The 23,156-nt window shown below is 43.6% G+C and overlaps 1 protein-coding gene across 1 annotated transcript; it reads right to left on the bottom strand.

Moving 5' to 3' along the window:
* Positions 1 to 22,851, bottom strand: CBY3 (chibby family member 3). Its single transcript, XM_070792185.1, has 2 exons — positions 22,746 to 22,851; positions 1 to 716 (listed from the first exon to the last, which is right to left on the bottom strand). Exons 1-2 carry the CDS (start codon positions 22,849 to 22,851, stop codon positions 1 to 3), a joined length of 822 nt encoding a protein of 273 aa, XP_070648286.1.
* Between the last annotated feature and the right edge of the window lie 305 nt (positions 22,852 to 23,156).

Genomic DNA, 23,156 nt, shown 5'->3' with positions numbered 1-23,156 from the left:
TCACCGCGACTCCAGAGCCCGCGGCTCGAGCCTGGGCAGGCTGCCCGCGCCTTCGCGCTTGCGCATCTTCCTCTGCCAGGAGCACGGCGCGGCCCCTGGGCCTGCCTCGTGGTCGAGCTTCTTCTCCAGCAGGTGCATTCGGGCTGTGGTCTCCGTCAGCATGTCCATAAGCAGTTCCTGCTGCAGCTTCAGATAGTTGTTCTCCTCCAGCAGCACTTGGCTCCTGACTCGTTGCACCTGTGCCTTCCAGCCCGCGATGGTTTGCGAGGGCAGCTGCGGCCGCGACCACACTGGCTGGCCTTCGGAGGTCCACCGTCCGCCGCGGAACACGAAGGCCTCGTCGTTGAGGCGCGTGCGGGGCGAGCCGTAGCTGAGGCCCAGCTCCGCCTGGCGCGTCTGGTGGTCCAACAGGTAGAAGGTGGACATGGAGGAGATGCGGCGCAGCGGCGGGCGTCGCGGTGAGAAGCGCCGCGAGCAGTGGTCGGTCCAGAACTGCCGCAGCTGCTCCCACAGGCGGCTGGTGTAGCCCCAGCCCAGGCATCCAAAGGCCTCCAGGGCGAGGGCCGGGCGGACCTTGTCAGGCGCACGGATGCCCGGAGCGTAGCCACGAGGACCCGGGTGACTCGGGCTGCGCCCTTGCTTCTCAAGCCCCGATGTCCAGAATGATAAAGGCGAGCCAGGGGCACTGCTGGGGAGCAAGAGTATGGGTGAGCAGCCTGCTCAGGCGAGCTGTTCCACCCCCTATTCCCTAAAACCACGAGGCCTGGTGGACAGGGCTCAGGCCTGCGACGGTGCTCAGGGCTAACAAGCTGCTGGCCACTGAGGAGTCCATCCCTGCCCACTCGCCTAGCAGCAGTCTTCCCGGAGACATCTCCAAAGACCACTTTCGGGTCTTGGGGCTAGATAGGCTGATTAAGCACCCCTGCTCTCTTGAGTGCTGAGTGGCTGCTGGAAGGGGTTAATAGGCCCTTAGGGAAGGAGGGAATGATAGCAGAGACAAGTAAAGATGCACAGGAATTTTGACAGGTACGTTGGGGGTGGATAAGGGAGAGCCTCTAGGCAGAATGAAGGGCTGCCAGTGTTGTGCATGTGAGGAAGAGCTTGGGGTAGAAAGCTGGAAAGGGAGACCAGGGCGCTCTGTGAGGGTGCTGTACAGGCAGTCTCCAAAGTTTAGGCTTCCTTCTGTGGGTTAGAGGGCGCTACTGAAGGACTACAAAGGCAGTGCTAGATCTACATTCTGAAAAGTATCTGGTGGACGTCTAGCATACCCAGCAGCGTTACTGCCCTTATCAGTCACTTATTTTACAACTTTGAACTGACATCTGCTTTGTGCCAGGCTGTGGTTTGGGTAGAGGGTCCCAAGCATAGCCTGTGCCTGCCCTCAAGATATTCCTGGTCCATCTGGGAAGCCTGATGTGTGTGTTTAGATCACAGTCCCTTGTAGTCAGTTCGGTGGAGGCATGTGCCATGGGCTAGGACCCATATATGCTTAGGACCTGAGCCAACAGTGGTTGTGCAGACTGGGCGTGACTTTTATCCCAAGCAGACTACATGCTCAAGGAAACTAAAGTCCAGGTAACAGACATGTCCCATACTCCCTTTCCTCACTCCTATAAGTGCTGATTCTGTTATGTGAGAAAGAGGACTATGTTTTCTTTTAAATTCCTCTTTGCTCCATGGAGAGTGAAAAGAACCCTGGGGCAGGGTTCCCTCTGTTAGGTCTCCATTAATTCAACACACGCTTATTTTTCACACAAACCTGGGCAGTACTGTCCCCTTGATGTGGTTCAGGGACATGTCTCTGGAAGACCACGTAGGGCCTTAGGATAGAGCCAGGCCCACCCTTGAGGTTGCATCTTTCCAGAGGACCCTTCCCCCATAAATCCTCACATGTCGTGCCTCACCTGGAGGATGTGTCGAAGATGCCAAGCTGCTGTCCTAGGCCTGGCCCCATCTCTGAACCACTCAGTTGCTTTTTACTAGCTATGACTCACAATGCCTCTAGGCCAGATCAGCTAAGCTATAAAACAGACCCCAGTGCACGCCCCTGTATTCATTCAGCACACAATTACTGAGGGCCTACTGTGTTCCAGGCGCTGTTCTTAGGGTGGGACAAAGATATTCCCTCATTATTCTTAGATGGGGAGAAGGTCATAAGCAGAACCTAAGAAAAGAATATGTTCCAGGGGGATGAGCAAAATAGTCCCTCATGAAGCTAACCAAGGGTGTCATGGGTCAGATTTCCCAGAAGCAGAGCCTGAGATGAGATTTTTTTTTTTTTTTTGAGACGAGAATTTTTTGAGGGATTTATTAGGGAAGTGATGAAAGCAGGACAGGGCAGGGAAAAAAGGTAAAGCTAAGCAAGAACGTGGCCTCAGGTGGAGACTAGCTCTATTCAGATCTCAGGGAACTGTACACAATTGTGCCACAGAGTTAGGGCTCCTTACTGCCAAGGAGCCAATCTTTTGTGCCCTTCTTCCCCCACCCACCTCTCATTTCAGTCAGTCATTCACAGGGGCAGCTGTGAGTTGTCAACCAACAGTTAAGGCACCTACAGGGTACGTGCACCTCCTGTAAAGGGATCTGTGGGATGTCAGCAGCATAAAAGAGGGAGGAAGCAAATAGATAATTGAAATAACTACATTAATAATTTCTGATTGTGATACATGCCATGAAGAAAAGAGAAATACAGGAAGTGCCTCTAGGACAAAATGAGGGATAGGAAGCAATTTAGAATTGGCACTCAGTGAAGGCACTTGATATTCATACCTAGACCTGAATGATGAGAAGGGGCTAGAGGTTCAAAGGAGCTAGGCTTATCTGAAGGAGAAGTGCTGTGTTGAGCAGTGGAAGGAAATAATGTCAGCCCTGTTCTCCAAACATGCTCAGTCAATTGCCATCACCTCTATTTAACTTTGGGAGAAGGCAATGGCACCCCACTCCAGTACTCTTGCCTGGAAAACCCCATGGACAGAGGAGCCTGGTAGGCTGCAGTCCATGGGGTTGCTAAGAGTCGGACACGACTAAGCGACTTCACTTTCACTTTTCACTTACATGCATTGGAGAGGGAAATGGCAACCCACTCCAGTGTTCTTGCCTGGAGAATCCCAGGGACAGGGGAGCCTGGTGGGCTGCCGTCTATGGGGTCGCACAGAGTTGGACATGACTGAAGCGACTTAGCAGTAGCAGCAGCAGCTACTTAACTTTCCTTACCCCAGGGGTGTCCAGTGTCCTGATGGCTCTAGAAGGAGTCACCCAAGCTCCAGAGGAGCTCACAGTGTAGCAGAACCAAGTGGTATTGCTACCTCCCAGAAAACTTTTTTCTTGAACAGGTATGATTGACACAATAAACTACACATATTTATAATGTATTCTTTGATATGTTTGGATAATTTGATGTAAGAAATCATCACCAAAATCAAGATAATGAAGATATCCATTACTTTCAGAAGTCTCCTCTGCTCCCATGACTGTAGAGATTAGTTTGTATTTTCTAGAATTTTATGTAAATAGAATTATTTAGTATGTACTTTATTTCTGCAGCATAATTATTTTAGGTTGAAATTCATTCATTCATTTTTTAGTGAGTAGTAATCCATTACTTGGAAATACCACAGTTTGTTTTTCCATCTACCTGTTGATGGAAGTTCGAGTTGTTGCCATCTGAGGGGCTATACAGCTGCTATAAATATCTGTATAACGTCTTTGTGTGGCCATATGCTTCAGTTTTTATTGAGTAAATACCTAGGAATAGGATGGCTAGGTAATATGAGGTGTATGTTTGCCTTCTTATGAAGTTACCAGTTTTCCCAAAATGGTTGTACCATATCCCCACCAGCTGTGAAAAAGTTTCTCTTCCTGTTCTTCCACATACTTGCCAACAGTTAGTATGGTAAATCCTTTTAATTTTAGTTATTCTAGAGGGTGTGTCTAAATTGTGATTCTGGTTTCTTTTCTCTATTGGCTGATAATGTTGAGTGTCTTTTCATGTGTTTATTTGTTACCCACCTTGCTGTTCATCAGTTACATGATGAACAATAAAGTTCAGGTCGGTGGCCTAGTCCTGTCCAACTCTGCGACCCCATGGACTACAGCACGCCAGGCTTCCCTGTCCATCACCAACTTCCTGAGCTTGCTCAAAATCATGTCCATCGGGTTGGTGATGCCATCCAACCATCTCATGCTCTGTCATCCCCTTCTCCTCCCACCTTCAATCGTTCCCAGCATCAGGGTCTTCTCTAATGAGTCAGTTCTTCGCATCATGTGGCCAGTTTTGGAGCTTTAGCTTCAGTATCAGTCCTCCCAATGAATATTCAGGACTGATTTCCTTTATAATGGACTGGTTGGATCTCCTTGCAGTCCAAGGGACTTTCAAGAGTCTTCTGCAACACCACAGTTTAAAAGCATCAATTCTTTGGCGCTCATCTTTCTTTACAGTCCAACTCTCACATCCATACATGACTACTGGAAAAACCAAAGCTTTGACTAGACGGACCTTTGTTGGCAAAGTAATGTCTCTGCTTTTTAATATGTTGTCTAAGTTAGTCATAACTTTTCTTCCAAGGAGCAAGCATCTGTTAATTTCACCATCTGCAGTGGTTTTGGAGCCCAACAAAATAAAGTCTCTCACTGTTTCCTTTGTTTCTCCATCTATTGGCCATGAAGTGATGGGACCAGATGCCATGATCTTAGTTTTCTGAATGTTGCGTTTTAAGCCAACTATTTCACTCTCCTCTTTCACTTTCATCAAGAGGCTCTTTAGTTCTTTGCTTTCTGCCATAAGGGTGGTGTCATCTGCATATCTGAGATTATTGATATTTCCCCCTGCAGTCTTGATTCCAGCTTGTGCTTCATCCAGTCCAGCATTTCTCATGATGTACTCTGCATATAAGTTAAATAAGCAGGGTAACAGTATACAGCCCTGACATACTCCTTTCCCTATTTGGAACCAGTCTGTTATTCCATGTCTGGTTCTAACTATTGCTTCTTGACCTGCATACAGATTTCAGGAGTCAGGTAAGGTGGTCTGGTATTCCCATCTCTTGAAGAATTTTCCACAGTTTGTTGTGATCCACACAGTCAAAGGCTTTGGCATAGTCAATAAAGCAGAAATAGATGTTTTTCTGGAACTCTCTTGCTTTTTTGACGATCCAGCAGATGTTGGCAATTTGATCTCTTGTTCCTCTGCCTTTTCTAAATCCAGCTTGAACATCTGGAAGTTCACAGTTCACGTACTATTGAAGCCTGGCTTGGAGAATTTTGAGCATTACTCTGCTAGCACGTGAGATGAGTACAATTGTGCAGTAGTTTGAACATTCTTTGGCATTGCCTCTCTTTGAGATTGGAATGAAAACTGACATTTTCCAGTCCTGTGACCACTGTTGAGTTTTCCCAATTTGCTAGCATGTTGAGTGCAGTACTTTCACAGCACCATCATTTAGGATTTAAAATAGCTTAACTGGAATTCCATTATCTTCACTAGCATTGTTCGTAGTGGTGCTTCTTAAGGACCACTTGACTTCGAATTCCGAACAATAAAGACATACCTGCAAATAGTGAGGGAAGGCTGCTGCTAAGTCATCTCAGTCATGTCCGACTCTGTGCAACCCCATAGACGGCAGCCCACCAGGTTCCCCCGTCCCTGGGATTCTCCAAGCAAGAACACTGGAGTGGGTTGCCATTTCCTTCTCCAATGCATGAAAGTGGAAAGTGAAAGGGAAGTCACTCAGTCGTGTCCGACTCTTAGCGACCCCATGGACTGCAGCCTACCAGGCTCCTCCGCCCATGGGATTTTCCAGGCAAGAGTACTGGAGTGGGGTGCCATTGCCTTCTCCAGAGGGAAGGCTAGTCTTTTATAAATGGTGCTGAGTCAACTTGTCATCCATATGAAAAAACACTATCAACAAAAATTAACTGAAAATGGAACACAAAATGTAAAGTTAAATGGTGAAATGTCTAGCTTCACAAAGCATTCTTAAATATTACACAAAAAGAATGACTCTCAAAAGTAAAAATTGATAAACTGGACTTTGTTCTTATCTTGTTGCCCTTTTTTTTTAAACTGGATTGTTTCATTGAGTATAAGTTCTTTAATGCTGGAAAAAGTCTGTCAGATATGTTTTGCGGGTATTTTCTCTCAGTCTCTGACTTGCCTATTAAAGCAAAAGTTTTTAATTTGAATAAAGTCCAGTATATCAAGTTTTACTTTTGAGAGTCAGGCTTTTCACGTAATATTTAAGAATGCTTTGCCATACTAGAAATTTCACTTTTTAACTTTACATTTTGTGTCCCATTTTCAGTTAATTTTTGTTGATAGTGTTTTTCATATGGATGACAAGTTGACTCAGCACCATTTATAGAAGATTAGCCTTCCCTCACTATTTGCTGTTATGTCTTTTTTGTCCATCATGTGACTGTGTATGTATGACTGTTTCTGGGCTGTGTGTGCTCTTCTATTGATCTTTCTATTCTTGTACCAATACCATATTTTCTTAATTATTGTTTACAGAAAATCTTTATTTGGGAATGTTAAATCTTCAAACTTTTTTTTAAAGATTGCTTTGGTTTTCTAGGTCCTTGGAATTTTCATATAATTTTAATTCCACATAATTGAATTTCTGTCCCAATTTTAGAATTAAAATGTCAGTTTCCACAAATAAATCCTTATGCTCACTGTTCAGAGTTCTCTCTTATCATCAGGATAAGCTTGAATCAGCCCTCAGAAGGTTGTCTAATAGACATGGAATCAGAGCCCAGGAATATTTTAGTCCAGCCAATCACATTTTCCCCTTCTCTTCCTCAGTCCCTCTTCTGCTCCTCCCTAGTTGTGTCTATGTTATTAAAGCTAATTTTCATTTATACTCATGACATTTCAGGAAGATCCTGAGTGGTCATCACGAATGGTATACATCAACTTTCAATTTCCCTTATTCCCATGGTCTGCAAAAAAGGAAAAGCTGCAAAACCCAAAGAAGTCTTTTTTGATGGTCTGAACAGAAGAAGTTTAGAGGAGGAATAATTCCAACTTAACATGTTAACTCCTTTCACAAGCAGACCTTACGTTTGAGGAAATTTAATGAAAAATATAAATTTTTTTTTTTTTTTGGCCACACAGTGCTACATGCAAGATCACAGTTCTCCAACCTGGGATCGAACCCATCCTTCCCCCCAAAAGTGGAAGTGTGGCGCCCCAACCACTGAACTGCAAGGGAAGTCCTGTAAACTGTAGAATTTAAGGATCCACAATCAATAAGAATGGTCCCTGGCTTCTTTGAGGGACTTGGTCTCCAAGTCACTGAAAAGACCAGACTTGGAGCGTGTGAGGAAAGGAGTAAGGAAATCAGATCTTGACAGGCCTGAGTTTAAGGACATAAAGGTCATTCTGATGGCACAGAGAAAAGGAAGGAGGTCCTAAAAAAGAATTTTCTTTTCTTCACAGCTATTAATAGCTGTAAATATCAGTGGATCCCTTCTCTTAGCAACCAAGAGTACTTATAAAGCCATGAAAGCAAAATCTTGTTCACCCTCATGATCATTTCAACCCAATTTCTAAGATAATCTGTTAGTAATATTTACCCTTCCCTGAAACAATGAAGGGTTGTTTGTGCTAATAGTAGCTTTTAAAAACATAAATATTTGCATTCATATTAAATCTGATAGAAACAGTAATTCAAGAGGAAAACATACAAAATACACATGCTTTCATTTTCCAATCAGTTGCCTGAAGTGACCTCTAAAAATGATACACTCTTTACTTGACCCAGAAAACCTCACAAAATCATGCAGATCAAGAGGTTCAGATCTTTGTGTTCACTTTAAGAACATTCATCAAACTGCCCAGGCCATTAAGGGTGTGCATATCCAAAAAGCCACCAAGTATCTGAAGGAGGTCACTTTAAAGAAGCAGTGTATACCATTCCATCATTACAATGGTGGAGTTGGTAGGTGTGCACAGGCCAAACAGTGGGGCTGGACGCAGGGTCGGTGGCCCAAAAAGAGTGTGGAAGTTTTACTACACATGCTCAGAAATGCAGAGAGTAATGCTGAACTTGAGGGCTTAGATGTAGATTCTCTGGTCATTGAGCACATCCAGGTGAACAAAGCCCGCAGGACTTGCAGAGCTCATGGTCGGATCAACCCATACATGAGCTCTCCTTGCCACATGGAGGTGACCCTTACTGAAAAAGAACAGATTTTTTTCTAAACCAGAAGAGGAGATTGCACAGAACAAAAAGATATCCCAGAAGAAACTGAAGATACAAATGCCAGGAATAAATGCCACAAAAAATAAATGCAAATAAAAGTAAAACCCCAAATACACATGCTTCACCTTGTACCTCCATTTTCTGCAAGGTGCCTTTTTAGAAAGAACAACATTAGCAGGAAAGAATGCCCATCCCCTATTTGGTTCACACTTCCCTTGGGCTTTTTCTTCTTTAGCTTCTCCTTCAGCCTTCCTCTTGGGCTTGGTGATTTCAGCAGGGCTGAGATGCAGTACAAGGGGGGGCTGTGGTGGTGATTGAGGGGTTGCTATTATTTCCTCTCTCATACCTATGCTGCCTTAAAATTAGTTACCTCCACGTTCTTTGGAATCTGGAATACTCTGTGGAAAATGTTTAGATTTTCTGTTTTAAAAAAATAGCTGAGTCATATGGCAGTTCTATTTCCAGTTTTTTAAGGAATCTCCACACTGTTCTCCATAGTAGCTGTACCAGTTTGCATTCCCACCAACACTGTAAGAGGGTTCCCTTTTCTCCACACCCTCTCCAGCATTTATTGCTTGTAGACTTTTGTATTGCAGCCATTCTGACTGGTGTGAAATGGTACCTCATTGTGGTTTTGATTTGCATTTCTCTGATAATGAGTGATGTTGAGCATCTTTTCATGTGTTTGTTAGCCATCTGTATGTCTTCTTTGGAGAAATGTCTGTTTAGTTCTTTGGCCCATTTTTTTTTTTTTTGGCCCATTTTTTGATTGGGTCATTTATTTTTCTGGAATTGAGCTATAGGAGTTGCTTGTATGTTTTTGAGATTAATTCTTTGTCCATTGCTTTGTTTTCTATTATTTTCTCCCATTCTGAAGGCTGTCTTTTCACCTTGCTTATAGTTTCATTCATTGTGCAAAAGCTTTTAAGTTTAATTAGGTCCCATTTGTTTATTTTTGCTTTTATTTCCATTACTCTGCGAGGTGGGTCATAGAGGATCCTGCTGTGATTTATGTCAGAGTGTTTTGCCTATGTTCTCCTCTAGGAGTTTTATAGTTTCTGGTCTTAACGTTTAGATGTTTAATCCATTTTGAGTTTATTTTTGTGTATGGTGTTAGAAAGTGTTCTAGTTTCATTCCTTTACAGGTGTTTGACCAGTTTTCCCAGCACCACTTGTTAAAGAGATTGTCTTTTCTCCATTGTATATTCTTGCCTCCTTTGTCAAAGATAAGGTGTCCACAGGTGTGTGGATTTATCTCCGGGCTTTCTATTTTGTTCCCACTGCTGGGCATACACACTGAGGAAACCAGAATTGAAAGAGACATATGTACCCTAATGTTCATTGTAGCACAGTTTACAATAGCCAGGACATGGAAGCAACCTAGATGTCCATCACCAGATGACTGGACAAGGAAGTTGTGGTACATATACACAATGGAATATTACTCAGCTATAAAAAGAATGCATTTGAGTCAGTTCTAATGAGGTAGATGAAACTGGAGCCTATTATACAGAGTGAAGTAAGCCAGAAAGAAAAACACCAATACGGTATACTAACGCCTATATATGGAGTTTAGAAAGATGGTAACAATAACCCTGTATGCAAGACAGCAAAAGAGACACAGATGTATAGAACAGTCTTTTGGACTCGGTGGGAGAGGGCGAGGGTGGGATGATTTGGGAGAATAGCATTGAAACATGTATATTATCATATGTGAGACAGATCGCCAGTCCTGGTTCAATGCATGAGACAGGGTGCTCAGGGCTGGTGCACTGGGATGACCCAGAGGGATGGGATGGGGAAGGAGGTGGGAGGGGTTCAGAATGGGGGACACATGTACACTCATGGCGGATTCATGTCAATGTATGGCAAAAACCACTACAATATTGTAATTAGCCTCCAATTAAATAAATTAAAAATAAATAAAATAAAAATGAATACTTCTAAAAATAAAATAAAATTTAAAAATAACTGAAAAAAGTGTTGATAATGTTCTGTCTGCTCTACATAACCACCAGGAAGTGCCCCAGAACCTGAGAGTTTTCACCTGGGTTTGAGTGGTGGCGGCTAACCAGAGGGGAAGGCAAGCAGATAGGCATGAGAGCACTGAATTTCCCTACGAATGGAAGATTTTAAGGTCTTCTGAAGAGTGGAAAGTGGACTGAGAATGTGCATCATGGCACAGCATGAAGCGTGTACCAGCTGAACTTGAAAACATCTGCCTCAGGTCATTGGGAGCAGATGGCAAGTCAAATAGCACTTATTTCCAGCAGAAAAACATTTTTTGTTGTCCTATATAAGTATTAATTTGAATGTTTTATAGGTAATTTATAAATCATGGTTTTATATTTGTGTAACAGCTGTAAATAAATGTATGGTACGTTTATGTTTTTAGGCATTTAAACAAGAATGTGTGGTGGGTTAATATTTTGATTAGCCCATACGTAGTTGTCCTGAATATTCCTTTTTACACAGACCTATTACCATTTAAACAGAGAAGGCAATGGCACCCCACTCCAGTACTTTTGCCTGGAAAATCCCATGGACGGAGGAGCCTGGTAGGCTGCAGTCCATGGAGCTGCTAGAGTCAGACACGACTGAGTGACTTCACTTTCACTTTTCACTTTCATGCACTGGAGAAGGAAATGGCAACCCACTCCAGTGTTCTTGCTTGGAGAATCCCAGGGACAGGGGAGCCTGATGGGCTGCCATCTATGGGGTCTCGCAGAGTCGGACACGACTGAAGCGACTTAGCAGCAGCAGCATTACCATTTAAATGAAAATCTGAGGCTTTCTGCAGAAAACAGAATTATTTGGGGGCTTCTAACTTTCAAAATAGGCTCTATAGGCTATGAATAACTCTAATAATCGTCTTGAATTGTGAGATCCTGGCTTTTTTTTTTTTTTTTGCCATGCTGTGGGGATTGTGGGATCTCAGTTCAGTTCCCCAACCAGGGATTGAACCTGGTCACAGCAGTGAAAGTACCAAATCCTAACCACTAGACCACCAGGGAGCGCCCCTGGCCTTTTTTTTTTAAACGTTATTTAAATTTAAAAATTGTGCAAGGAGGACTTCCCTGGTGGCACAGCAGATAGGAATCTGCCGGCCAATGCAGGGGACACAGGTCTGAACCCCGTTCTAGGAAGATTCCACATGCTGTGGAGTGACTAAGCCCTTGTGTCACAAGTCACAACTATAGAGCCCACGTGCTGCAGCTCCTGAAGCCTCACATGCCTAGAGCCTGTGCCCAACAAGAGAAACAAATGCAGTGAAAAACCTATACTGGCCAAAACTAGAAAAAGCCTGAGTACAGCCAAAAATAAATAATACGTAAAATCGTGCAAGGAAAAAAAATTTTTTCAAGATAACTTGTGCAGAGAACAATATACGCTTTATCTAGATTCTCCTACACTCAACATTTTACCCTATTTCCTTTGTCATTTCTGAACCTTTTATATGCATCATGGCCCTTTGCACCTAAATACTTCTGTGTGTATTCTCTTACAGAACCATGATACACAGTTATAACCACAATACAGTTACCAACCTTATAAATTTATGTTGATATACTACTTTATAATCAACCATCCATATTTCAATTTTGTCAGTTTACTAATAATGTCCTTTATGGCATTTTTTCCTTCTAGAACAGGATCCTGTCTAGGGACAGGCATTGCATTTAAATGTTGCAAAGGAACCTTCCCTACTGTGGGTACTTTTAAGACCATTTAAATATGCTGTTCCTCAAAATTCCCCCTAAAGTTAGCATCCTTTGGTGACTCTTATGTGATCCCATCTTTACCTTTATAATTGCCAAATTATGCTTTTCCAACACTAGCATTCACTTCATACTTATAAATTGGCCCTCAGCGTTCTACTGTAAGCAAGAGTTCTTCCCTCTCCTCTGTTGGTATTGCGAGATAATAGAAAATATATATATGTCAGTCTCTGCCCCCAATTTCTGGCACAGAGTTCCTAAAACCCTTGTAATTTCCTAAGTGTTAAGAGCATTAGGCATATCTTTTGTTTTAATATTTGGTCTTTGACCCCTGTTCCTGACACAGTTTCTAAACCCCTTGGAATTTCTTGAGTTACAGCAGTGTCTTTTGGACTAGTGAAGTGAGTCATGGTGCACTCCTAGATGGGAGCTGTTTACCAGAAAGACCGAGCCATGAACTTTCAGCCCCTCCTCCCCTCCATCATTCTCCAGAGAGGAGAGGGGCTGGAAATGAATTAATGATTGATCATGCTGCCATAAAAATCCCTTAAGTACTGGGTTCAGAAAGTTTCCAGGTGGGTGAACACATCCATGTTCTGGGAGGGTGACAGGGACAAAACTTGGTGCTCCAGACCCTCCCATACCTCACCCTGCTTATCTCATCTGACTGTTCATCAGTGTCCTTTATCGTATCCTTTAATAAGCTGATAGATGTAAGTAAGTGTTTCTGCATTCTGTGAGCTGTTCTAGTAAATAATCAAATCCAAGGGGAGGAAGTCATAGATACCTCAAATTTATAGACAAATTAGAAATTGTGGGTAACTTGGGCTGGGGCCATGGTATTAGGCCTAGCTAGGTTTTGTGATGGAGAAGGCAATGGCACCCCACTCCAGTACTCCTGCCTGGAAAATCCCATGGATAAAGGAGCCTGGAAGGCTGCAGTCCATGGGGTCGCTGAGGGTCGGACACGACTGAGCTACTTCACTTGAGGATTCACTACTTTCGATTAGCATCTGAAGTGGAGTCAGTCCTATGGAACTAAGTCCTTAAACTGTAGGATCTGACACTCGCTATCTTCAGGTGGATAGTGTCAGAATTGAGTTACCTGGTAGGACCCAGTTGGTGTCACAGAATTGCTTGGCATGGGGAAAATTCCTACACATCTGGTGTAGGAAGTATTGTGAATGTGTTGGTAGTGTGACATTAAAGAAGAAACACAGGAGGAGTCTAATTTTTTATTTATAGATATAGACCTATTAAGGCTTCCCTGGTGGCTCACATGGTAAAGAATCTGCTTGCAATGCAGGAGACCCAGGTTTGATCCCTCAGTCCGGAAGATGCCCTGAAGAAGGGAATGGCTATGTTGCCAAAATCTTGGCTCTCTGTGCACCAATGCCAAACAGAAATATGGAGACAGAGTTATGGAGGAGAAAGAGTAGCTTTATTATTTTGCCAGGCAAAGGGGGAACACGGCAGGCTACCACCTCAAGAGTTGTGCCCCTCTCTCTGCTGAGTGAGTAAAAGTCGCTCAGTCCTGTCTGAGTCTTTGCGACCCCATGGACTGTACCGTCCATGGAATTCTCCAGGCCAGAATACTGGAGTGGGTAGCCTTTCCCTTCTCCAGGGGATCTTTCTAATCCAGGAATCAAACCCAGGTCTCCCGCATTGCAGCCGGATTCTTTACCAGCTGAGCCACAAGGGAAGCCCCCTCTCTGCTGAGTAGGGACAGGTTATATAGTCAGGCAGGAGTATGTGATTAAGGATCAAGGCAGTAACATTTCATTCTTTCTTCTGCAAAGTTTCAAAACCACAGGGTTGCTGTCAAGTTAGGGTGTGTGCAGGGTCTTAGGTGGTCTAGTTTTTCAATCTTGATGAGCCTCTCTGATCCTTTAACCTTGCCTCAGGTGGTTTCATTGCTATTCCTCCTTTGATTAGCAACTGTTCTGCCCTTTTGGAACTGAGAGGTCATGAAGGCTGGAGTCTTCCCTATAAGAAATCAGGGACAAAAAGGTCTCCGTGCCCTGGAGTCCCACAGGGTCCTGCTCGGCATCAGCTACCCACTCAGTATTCTTGCCTGGAGAATTCCATGGACAGAGGAGCTTGGTGGGCTACAGTCCATGTCTCAAAGAGATGGACAAGACTAACACTTTTTATGGACTTATTAATTTATATTTTTCTTTTCCTTTTTAAAAATGTGCTAAGTAAGTGAAGTCGCTCAGTCGTGTCTGACTCTTAACGACCCCATGGACTGTAGCCTACCAGGCTCTGCCGTCCATGGGATTTTCCAGGCAATAGTACTGGAGTGGATTGCCATTTCCTTCTCCAGAGGATCTTCCTGACCCAGGCAAGAAGATCCGCTGGGTCTCCCACATTATAGACAAGACGCTTTACTGTCTGAGCCACCAGGGAAGTACAGTTCTCTTTTTCAGTGGTTTATAGCTTATTTATTTTGATTCTCAGATGGCTGGGCCCTCCCCCAGAGATTCTGATATAATGTTCAAGAGGTATAGCTTGGGCACTAGGATTTTAAAAGCTTTCTAGGGGACTTCCCTGGCAGTCCATCAGTTGAGACTAGGTGCTTCCACTGCAGAGGACACAGGTTCGACCCCTACTTGGGGAACTATGATCCCACATGCCTCACAACATGGCCAAAATAATTAAATAATAAAAAGCTTTCCAGGTACTTCCAGTGTGCAGCCAAGGCAAAAAGCAAAAAACAAAGCAAAAATCTTAAAATGTAAAACATAGAGACCAAAGCATGGAAAATGAAAAAAGCTGAAAGAAAACACATAGAGAAAACAGTTGTTGATTAAAAAGTGGTCTGCTGCAGTGAGGAGATCAGCAGATTCTCTCCCCAGAAAATAACTATGAGAACGGGAGGGAAATTTTTTTTGAAAGATTTCAGGTTCTGGAAATTGACCAAAAGTCATTGAGAAATTGAGAAGCATTTATTTATCCATGAAAAACTTCTGAAATCTGGTTAGAACAGTGAGCATCTGTGGCATTCTTGCCTGGGGCTGCTCACATTCCCATAGCTTGGGCGTGACAGTAGCTGTCCCAAAACTGGGTGGCGGTGGTCGTGTCCGACTCTTGTGACCCCAGGGACTGTAGCCCACCAGGCTCCTCTGTCCATGGGATTCTCCAGGCAAGAATACTGGAGTGGGTTGCCATTTCCTTCTCAAGTTCTCTGTTTTCAGAACTGGGGAGACTGTACAAATCAGCAGCTTCACTGCCTGAGGGAGCTCACTGAATCTGAAATAAATCACAGTGAGATACCACTCTACATCCACTGAAATGGCTGTAATCAAAAAGACAGGGGATAGCTGGTGTTGGTGATGATGCAGAGAAACTGAAACCCTCCAACATGGGAATGTAAAATGAGCAGCCAACTTGGAAAACAATTTGATAGTTTCTTAAACAGTTAATCATAAACTTAGCATTCAAGCCAGCAATTCAATTCCTATGTACTACCCAAAAGAACATGTCCATATACAGATTTGTTCAATAAACAAGGATGTCATCAGCAATTGCAGCCCTCCAGAGTGAGCCGGTGAACCCCGAGGAAACTCAGGAAAGAAAAGAATACCTGTCATCTAGTCGCCATCAGACTGCAGCCCCTCCACATGGTGCGCCCCGAGGAAACTCAGGGTGTGAAAACATATGATACTAGTCCCAGATAGCTGAAGAACATATCAAAGGAATGATTCAGTGAGTCCAGACTCTTGCATCTTTCCATACATAGAAAAGTGCTAAGTTCCTTAACTTGACATAGCTGGTTTCTTTAATTAAGAGTAATCTTTTGATGTACCCAGACTACCCGGCCTTTGCTGCTAAACTCCTATATATCCTAGCTCCTCCCCTTGCCTCCTTGAAGCAGTTTCTCAGAGCTATCTGAAATGTTTTCTCCTGGGGTGTAGTCCTCATTTTCCCCCAAATAAAACTTACCTTGTAACTCTCACACTGTGAAATTTTTTTTCAACATATGCAATGTGATATTCAATAATAAAAAAGAATCAATCCTTGATACATGCTACAACATAAATTAAGTGCAAAAACATTATGCTAAGTGACAGAATTCAGATATGATTCCATTAACATGAAATATCTAGAAAAGGGAGAAAGCAGTTTCATGGTTGCCTTGGTTAGCTGGGAATTAACTATAAATGGGGAACAAAAAAATTTTGATGATGGAGTTACTCTAAAATTGGATTTTGGTAACTTCCATAAATTTACTAAAAATCAATGAATCATTCACTTACAGTGTGCAAACTTTATAGTATGTTAACTATATTTCAATAAAGTTAAACTATGTGAGAATAGAATAAAAATACTTTTAGATGTGCAAGATTTCAAAACAATTACTACACTTTCTTTGGATGGACGTAACTATCAATTGAGGCAGTAAACCAAGAAAAAGTGAAGATGTTGCGTTTTAAGGGGAAAATAAAATATATGTTTATACAAAGAGTGGTACACCATGTCCATAGTAGTTTTATATCATATAGCCAGAAATTGGGAACAGTCCAGGTGTCTATTACCTGGTTAATATATAAAGAAACTGTGGCATACTTGTATAAAACACCACTACTCAGCAATTCAGTTCAGTTCAGTTCAGTCGCTCAGTCATCTCTGACTCTTTGCAACCCCATGAATCGCAGCACGCCAGGCCTCCTTGTCCATCACCAACTCACAGAGTTCACTCAGACTCACGTCCATCGAGTCAGTGATGCCATCCAGCCATCTCATCCTCTGTTGTTCCCTTCTCCTCCTGCCCCCAATCCCTCCTAGCATCAGGGTCTTTTCCAATGAGTCAACTCTTTGCATGAGGTGGCCAAAGTACTGGAGTTTCAGCTTTAGCATCATTCCTTCCAAAGAAAGCCCAGGGCTGATCTCCTTCAGAATGGACTGGTTGGATCTCCTTGCAGTCCAAGGGACTCTCAAGAGTCTTCTCCAACACCACAGTTCAAAAGCATCAATTCTTCGGCGTTCAGCCTTCTTCACAGTCCAACTCTCACATCCATACATGACCACTGGAAAAACCATAGCCTTGACTAGACGGACCTTTCTTGGCAAAGTAATGTCTCTGCTTTTCAATATGCTATCTAGGTTAGCCATAACTTTTCTTCCAAGGAGCAAGCATCTTTTAATTTCATGGCTGCAGTCACCATCTGCCGTGATTTTGGAGCCCAAGAAAATAAAGTCTGTCACTGTTTCCATTGCTTCCCCATCTATTTGCCATGAAGTGGTGGGACCAGAGGCCATGATCTTAGTTTTCTGAATGTTGAGTTTTTTTTTTTAATTTAATTTTATTTAATTTTTAAACTTTACATAATTGTATTAGTTTTGCCAAATATCAAAATGAATCCACCACAGGTATACATGTGTTCCCCATCCTGAACCCTTCTCCCTCCTCCCTCCCCATACCATCCCTCTGGGTCGTCCCAGTGCACTAGCCCCAAGCGTCCAGTACCGTGCATCAAACCTGGACTGGCATCTCGTTTCATACATGATATTTTACATGTTTCAATGCCATTCTCCCAAACCTTCCACCCTCTCCCTCTCCCACAGAGTCCATAAGACTGTTCTATACATCACTGTCTCTTTTGCTGTCTCGTTCACAGGGTTATTGTTACCATCTTTCTAAATTCCATATATATGCGTTAGTATACTGTATTGGTGTTTTTCCTTCGGCTTACTTCACTCTGTATAATAGGCTCCAGTTTCATCCACCTCATTAGAACTGATTCAAATGTATTCTTTTTAATGGCTGAGTAATACTCCATTGTGTATATGTACCACAGCTTTCTTATCCATTCATCTGCTGATGGGCATCTAGGTTGCTTCCATGTCCTGGCTATTATAAACAGTGCTGCAATGAACATTGGGGTACACGTGTCTCTTTCCCTTCTGGTTTCCTCAGTGTGTATGCCCAGCAGTGGGATTGCTGGATCATAAGGCAGTTCTATTTCCAGTTTTTTAAGGAATCTCCACACTGTTCTCCATAGTGGCTGTACTAGTTTGCATTCCCACCAACAATGTAAGAGGGTTCCCTTTTCTCCACACCCTCTCCAGCCCTACAGCTCAACTCCAGAAAAATAAATGACCCAATCAAAAAATGGCCCAAAGAACTAAATAGACATTTCTCCAAAGAAGACATACAGATGGCTAACAAACACATGAAAAGATGCTCAACATCACTCATTATCAGAGAAATGCAAATCAAAACCACTATGAGGTACCATTTCACCCCAGTCAGAATGGCTGCGATCCAAAAGTCTACAAATGAATGTTGAGTTTTAAGCCAACTTTTTCACTCTCCTCTTTCACTTTCATCAAGAGGCTCTTTAGTTCCTCTTCAATTTCTGCCATAAGGGTGGTATCATCTGCATATCTGAGGTTATTGATATTTCTCCCGGCAATCTTGATTCCAGCTTGTGCTTCATCCAGCCCGGCACTTCTCATGATGTACCCTGCGTATAAGTTAAATAAGCTAGTTGACAATATACAGCCTTGACGTACTCCTTTCCCTATTTGGAACCAGTCTGTTTTCCATGTCTGGTTCGAACTGCTGCTGCTTGACCTGTATACAGATTTCTCAGGAGGCAGGTAAGGTGGTCTGTTATTCCCATCTCTATAAGAATTTTCCACAGTTTGTTGTGATCCATACAGTCAAAGGCTTTGGCATAGTCAAAGCAGAAGTAGATGTTCTTCTGGAATTCTTTCCTTTTCTATGATTCAACAGATGTTGGCAATTTGACCTCTGGTTCCTCTGCCTTTTTAAATCCAGTTTGAACATCTGGAAATTTTCGATTAATGTACTGTTGAAGCCTGCTGCTGCTGCTAAGTCGCGTCAGTCGGGTCTGACTCTGTGCGACTCCATAGATGGCAGCCCAACAGGCTCCTCTGTCCCTGGGATTCTCCAGGCAAGAATACTGGAGTGGGTTGCATTGCCTTCTTCACTGTTGAAGCCTAGGTTGGAGAGTTTTGAGCATTACTTTGCTAGCAAGTGAGATGAGTGCAATTGTGCTTCTGTAATTCTCCTTCCATAAAACCCCCTAAGTAATGGTGTTTGGAGAGCTTCTAGCTTGTTCAACACATGCAGGTGCTGGGAGGTTGGCATGCCTGGAGTGGGTCTAGAAGCTCTACCCATTCACACACAAAAACACCCATAACTTGCCCTATGCATTTTTCCATTTGGCTGTTCCTTAGTGGTAGCTTTTTACTTTAGTAAACCTGTGATAGCAAGTAAAGTATTTTCCTGGTTCTGTGTGTTGTTCTCTGAACCTGAAGAGGTGGTCATGGGAACCCCCAAATTTGTAGCTGGTCAAGGTGACCTGTGGATAGCCTGTGTACCTCATCTGCAGCTGAGCATCTGATGTGGGGGCAGTCTTAGCCTTTAAACCTGTGGTGTCTGTGATTAACTGGGTAGTTAGCATCAAAACTGAATTGAACTTGTTACCAAATCCAAGCTCACTCTGCTTGGCCCACAAGACACACCAGTAAGTCCACAAAATGAGGTGTTAAGCCTTGTAGACCTAGAAGATGGCAGACTTATGTCTCAAAATTACCATCTTATCTGGGTTTGGATGCCAGTTTCTTTTATAGAACAGAGAAGTGGGTTGGTGAGGAGGTAAAGAAAAACGGCCATTAATCTTAGAAATATCTTCTGGAATGGCCAGCCTGCAGGGATTTGTCCTCAACTTCTTAAGAACATTATGCTTTAGCAGAAAAGTCCCTAGCAGGACCAACAGTCCTGTTCTGTCTTGGGCCCAGACTCAGGATTCCCAGGATCAGCTAAGGTTGAAGTCCCCCTCTTTTAGGGCTCTGTACTTTACCACCAGTCATCTGGACTCATACTTTCATTGTTGCCTTTGGTTCTTCTTTTCCTAGATTTCTGAGTCCTGTGGTGCAGTCTTCAGCATCAACATTTAATGCTTTATTTCTAGACATCCTGTCGTTCCCTAATTCTGCCCTTTAATCAACTTCAAGAAGTAGCTTCCTAACCAGACTCATAGCTGGGAGTCTCTCTCTCTTTTAGACTCCCTGGAATAATATTAAAATAAAGCTTCGCTAGGGAATTTCCTGTTGGTCCAGTGGTCAGGACTTGGCTTTTTCACTGTCAGGGCCGGGTTTGATTTCTGGTTGGGAAACTAGGATCCTGCATGCCATTTGCTGTGTCCAAATTAACAAATAATAATTATAATGCTTCCCTAAATATCTAAATCATAACTGAAATTTAAAATTTAACCTATCTCCGTAAAGACTCATTGACTAGGTCTTAACCCAACTCTCGAGCTGAGCAAGCTCCCATTACTTTAATGAACACGTACCTTTCTCCAGCCAAAATACATGATGTCCCCAAATATATGATACCCATTTTCCTGCCTTTTCGTATGCTTTTTCATATTTAAAGGAGCCTTTCTCCAACTCTCCAACTACAGAAAACCTGCATATCCTACCTTATCCAGTTCAAGTCACATATTTCCCTGTCCATTCTAGATGAAAGCAGTCCTTCCCAATCCCCTTAAATTCCCTTTAGTACTGCCATCTTTTAACATTTACCTTCTCATTTTCCCTTCCAAGATGGCAGGAGGGAATAAAGCTGGCTCCTCACCTAGAGCCAGACATCCTGGAATGTGAAGTCAAGTGGGCCTCAGGAAGCATCACTACGAACAAAGTTGGTGGAGGTGATGGAACTGCAGTTGAGCTATTTCAAATCCTAAAAGATGATGCTGTGAAATTGCTGCAATCAGTATGCCAGCAAATTTGGAAAACTCAGCAGTGGCCACAGGACTGGAAAAGGTCAGTTTTCATTCCAATCTCAAAGAAAGGCAATACCAAAGGATGTTCAAACTACCACACAATTGCACTCATCTTACATGCTAGCAAAGTAATGGTCAAAATTCTCCAAGCCACGTTTCAACAGTACGTGAACTTCGAGATGTTCAAACTAGATTTAGAAAAGGCAGAGGAACCAGAGGTCAAATTGCCAACATCTGTTGGATCATAGAAAAAGCAAGAGAATTCCAGAAAAACGTCTACTTCTGCTTTATTGACTACGGCAAAGCCTTTGACTGTGTGGATCACAACAAACTGTGGACAATTCTTACAGAGATGGGAATAGCATAACACCTTACCTGCCTCCTGAGAAATCTGTATACAGGTCAAGCAGCAACAGTTTGAACTGGACATGGAACAACAGACTGGTTCCAAATAGGGAAAGGAGTATGTCAAGGCTGTATATTGTCACCCTGTTTATTTAACTTATATGCAGAGTACATCATGAGAAATGCCGGGCTGGATGAAGCACAAGCTGGAATCAAGATTGCGGGGAGAAATATCAATAACCTCAGATATGCAGATGACACCACCCTTATGGCAGAAAGCAAAGAAGAACTAAAGAGCCTCTTGATGCAAGTGAAAGAGGAGAGTGAAAAAGTTGGCTTAAAACTCAACATTCAGAAAACTAAGATCATGGCCTCTGGTCCCACCACTTCATGGCAAATAGATGGGGAAGCAATGGAAACAGTGACAGACTTTATTTTCTTGGGCTCCAAAATCACGGCAGATGGTGACTGCAGCCACGAAATTAAAAGATGCTTGCTCCTTGGAAGAGAATTTATGACCAACCTAGACAGCATATTAAAAATCAGAGACATTACTTTGCCAACAAAGGTCCGTCTAGTCAAAGCTATGGTTTTTCCAGTAGTCATGTATGGTTGTGAGAGCTAGACTATAAAGAAAGCTGAGCGCCGAAGAATTGATGCTTTTGAACTGTGGCATTGGAGAAGACTCTTGAGAGTTCCTTGGACTGCAAGGAGATCCAGCTAGTCCATCCTAAAGGAAATCAGTCCTGAATATTCATTGGAAGGACTGATGCTGAAGCTGAAACTCCGATACTTTGGCCATCTGATGTGAAGAACTGACTCACTTGAAAAGACCCTGATTCTGGGAAAGATTAAAGGTGGGAAGAGAAGGGGATGACAGAGGATGAGATGGTTGGATGGCATCACCAACTCAATGGACATGATTTTGAGCAAGGTCAGGGAGTTGGTAATGGACAGGGAAGCCTGATGTGCTGCAGTCCATGGCGTCACAGGGTTGGACAGGATTGAGCAACTGAACTGAACTGGAGAAGCTGGGGAGGGTGTGTGTGTGTGTGTGTGTGTGTGTGTGTGTGTGTGTGTGCCTGCGCGCGCGCTTGCTAAATTGCTTCAGATCTGTCCAACTTTGTGCAATGGAGTGTAGCCTGCCGGGCTACTCTGTCCATGGGATTCTCCAGGCAAGGATACTGAAGTGAGTTGCCATGCCCTTTTCCGGCCTATCTTCTGGACCCAGGGATGAAACCCTGGTCTGTTACCTCTCCTGCACTGGCAGGCTGGTTCTTTATTGCTAGCACCACCTGGGAAGCCCATGGTTGTTGCTACATTTACCAAATACAGTTTTTTTTCACCCTACCATTCAGCCTTTGGGTATCCAAACAAATGGATGACAGAAACCAGGACATATAAAGGTCTAAAAAAACCACACACCACTTCCATTTTCTGAGGTTCTCAGCATATTGAAAACTGAAGATATGCTAAAAGTGAGTTACAAAAGTTGTGGTGTGTTTGAAATCTTTCCATTGCACCATCTTTTTTCTCAATATTGTTGTCAGTGTGTCTCTGTGCGCTTTATGTCTAATTTTACTGAAGAAAACATTGAAAATTGAAATAAACCTGGAGTGTAATACTGTCGACTGTATTTGAGCTTGGGTAACAAGGTGGCCTCAGGCTGCCGGGCCTAGAGCAATGACACTGCAGGAACCGTGGCGCCTGCTTACACAGCGCAGTGCAGTCGACTTTAGGCCGGACCGAGGGAGCCGTTAGCGCTGCGCACTCTCTGCATCGGGGGCAAGGCCCTTCCCGATGGTTCACCAGACTTCCCATCCCTTCTTGCCAGGTGACATCTGACCCCCAAAGAAGGGAACGGAATGCCAGATTCCGAGGCCCGGGTCTAGGCACAGAAGGTGTGGGAACCACAGAGACAGAGAGAGAGGCAACTCCTGAAAGCGCGCCCACTAAGGAATCAACGCAACCGCGCGCGGGAACTCCTGAACGGCTGGTCCCGCCTCAGGGCGCGCGCGCCCGGGAGTATTCCTTTCCGCCCCAGCCCGCCCCCTTCCCTACCGCCCAACCAACGGCCACTTCCTGCCTCACTCCCAGCCAATCCCCACGCTCCACGAAGAATAGCC

Source organism: Bos indicus, chromosome 7 (assembly GCF_029378745.1).
Source record: "Bos indicus isolate NIAB-ARS_2022 breed Sahiwal x Tharparkar chromosome 7, NIAB-ARS_B.indTharparkar_mat_pri_1.0, whole genome shotgun sequence".
Taxonomy (NCBI): Eukaryota; Metazoa; Chordata; class Mammalia; order Artiodactyla; family Bovidae; genus Bos; species Bos indicus.
This window is presented reverse-complemented; position numbering and strand designations above follow the sequence as displayed.

Bases quoted from the DNA above. Each gene is read 5' to 3' on its own strand.
- CBY3 (XM_070792185.1), bottom strand. From the start codon at position 22,851: ATGGGAAGTCTGGTGAACCATCGGGAAGGGCCTTGCCCCCGATGCAGA. The intron at 717-22,745 runs GTAAGCAGGCGC...TCGCCTGAGCAG, and splicing joins AGTCGACTGCACTGCGCTGT to GCTGCTCACCCATACTCTTG.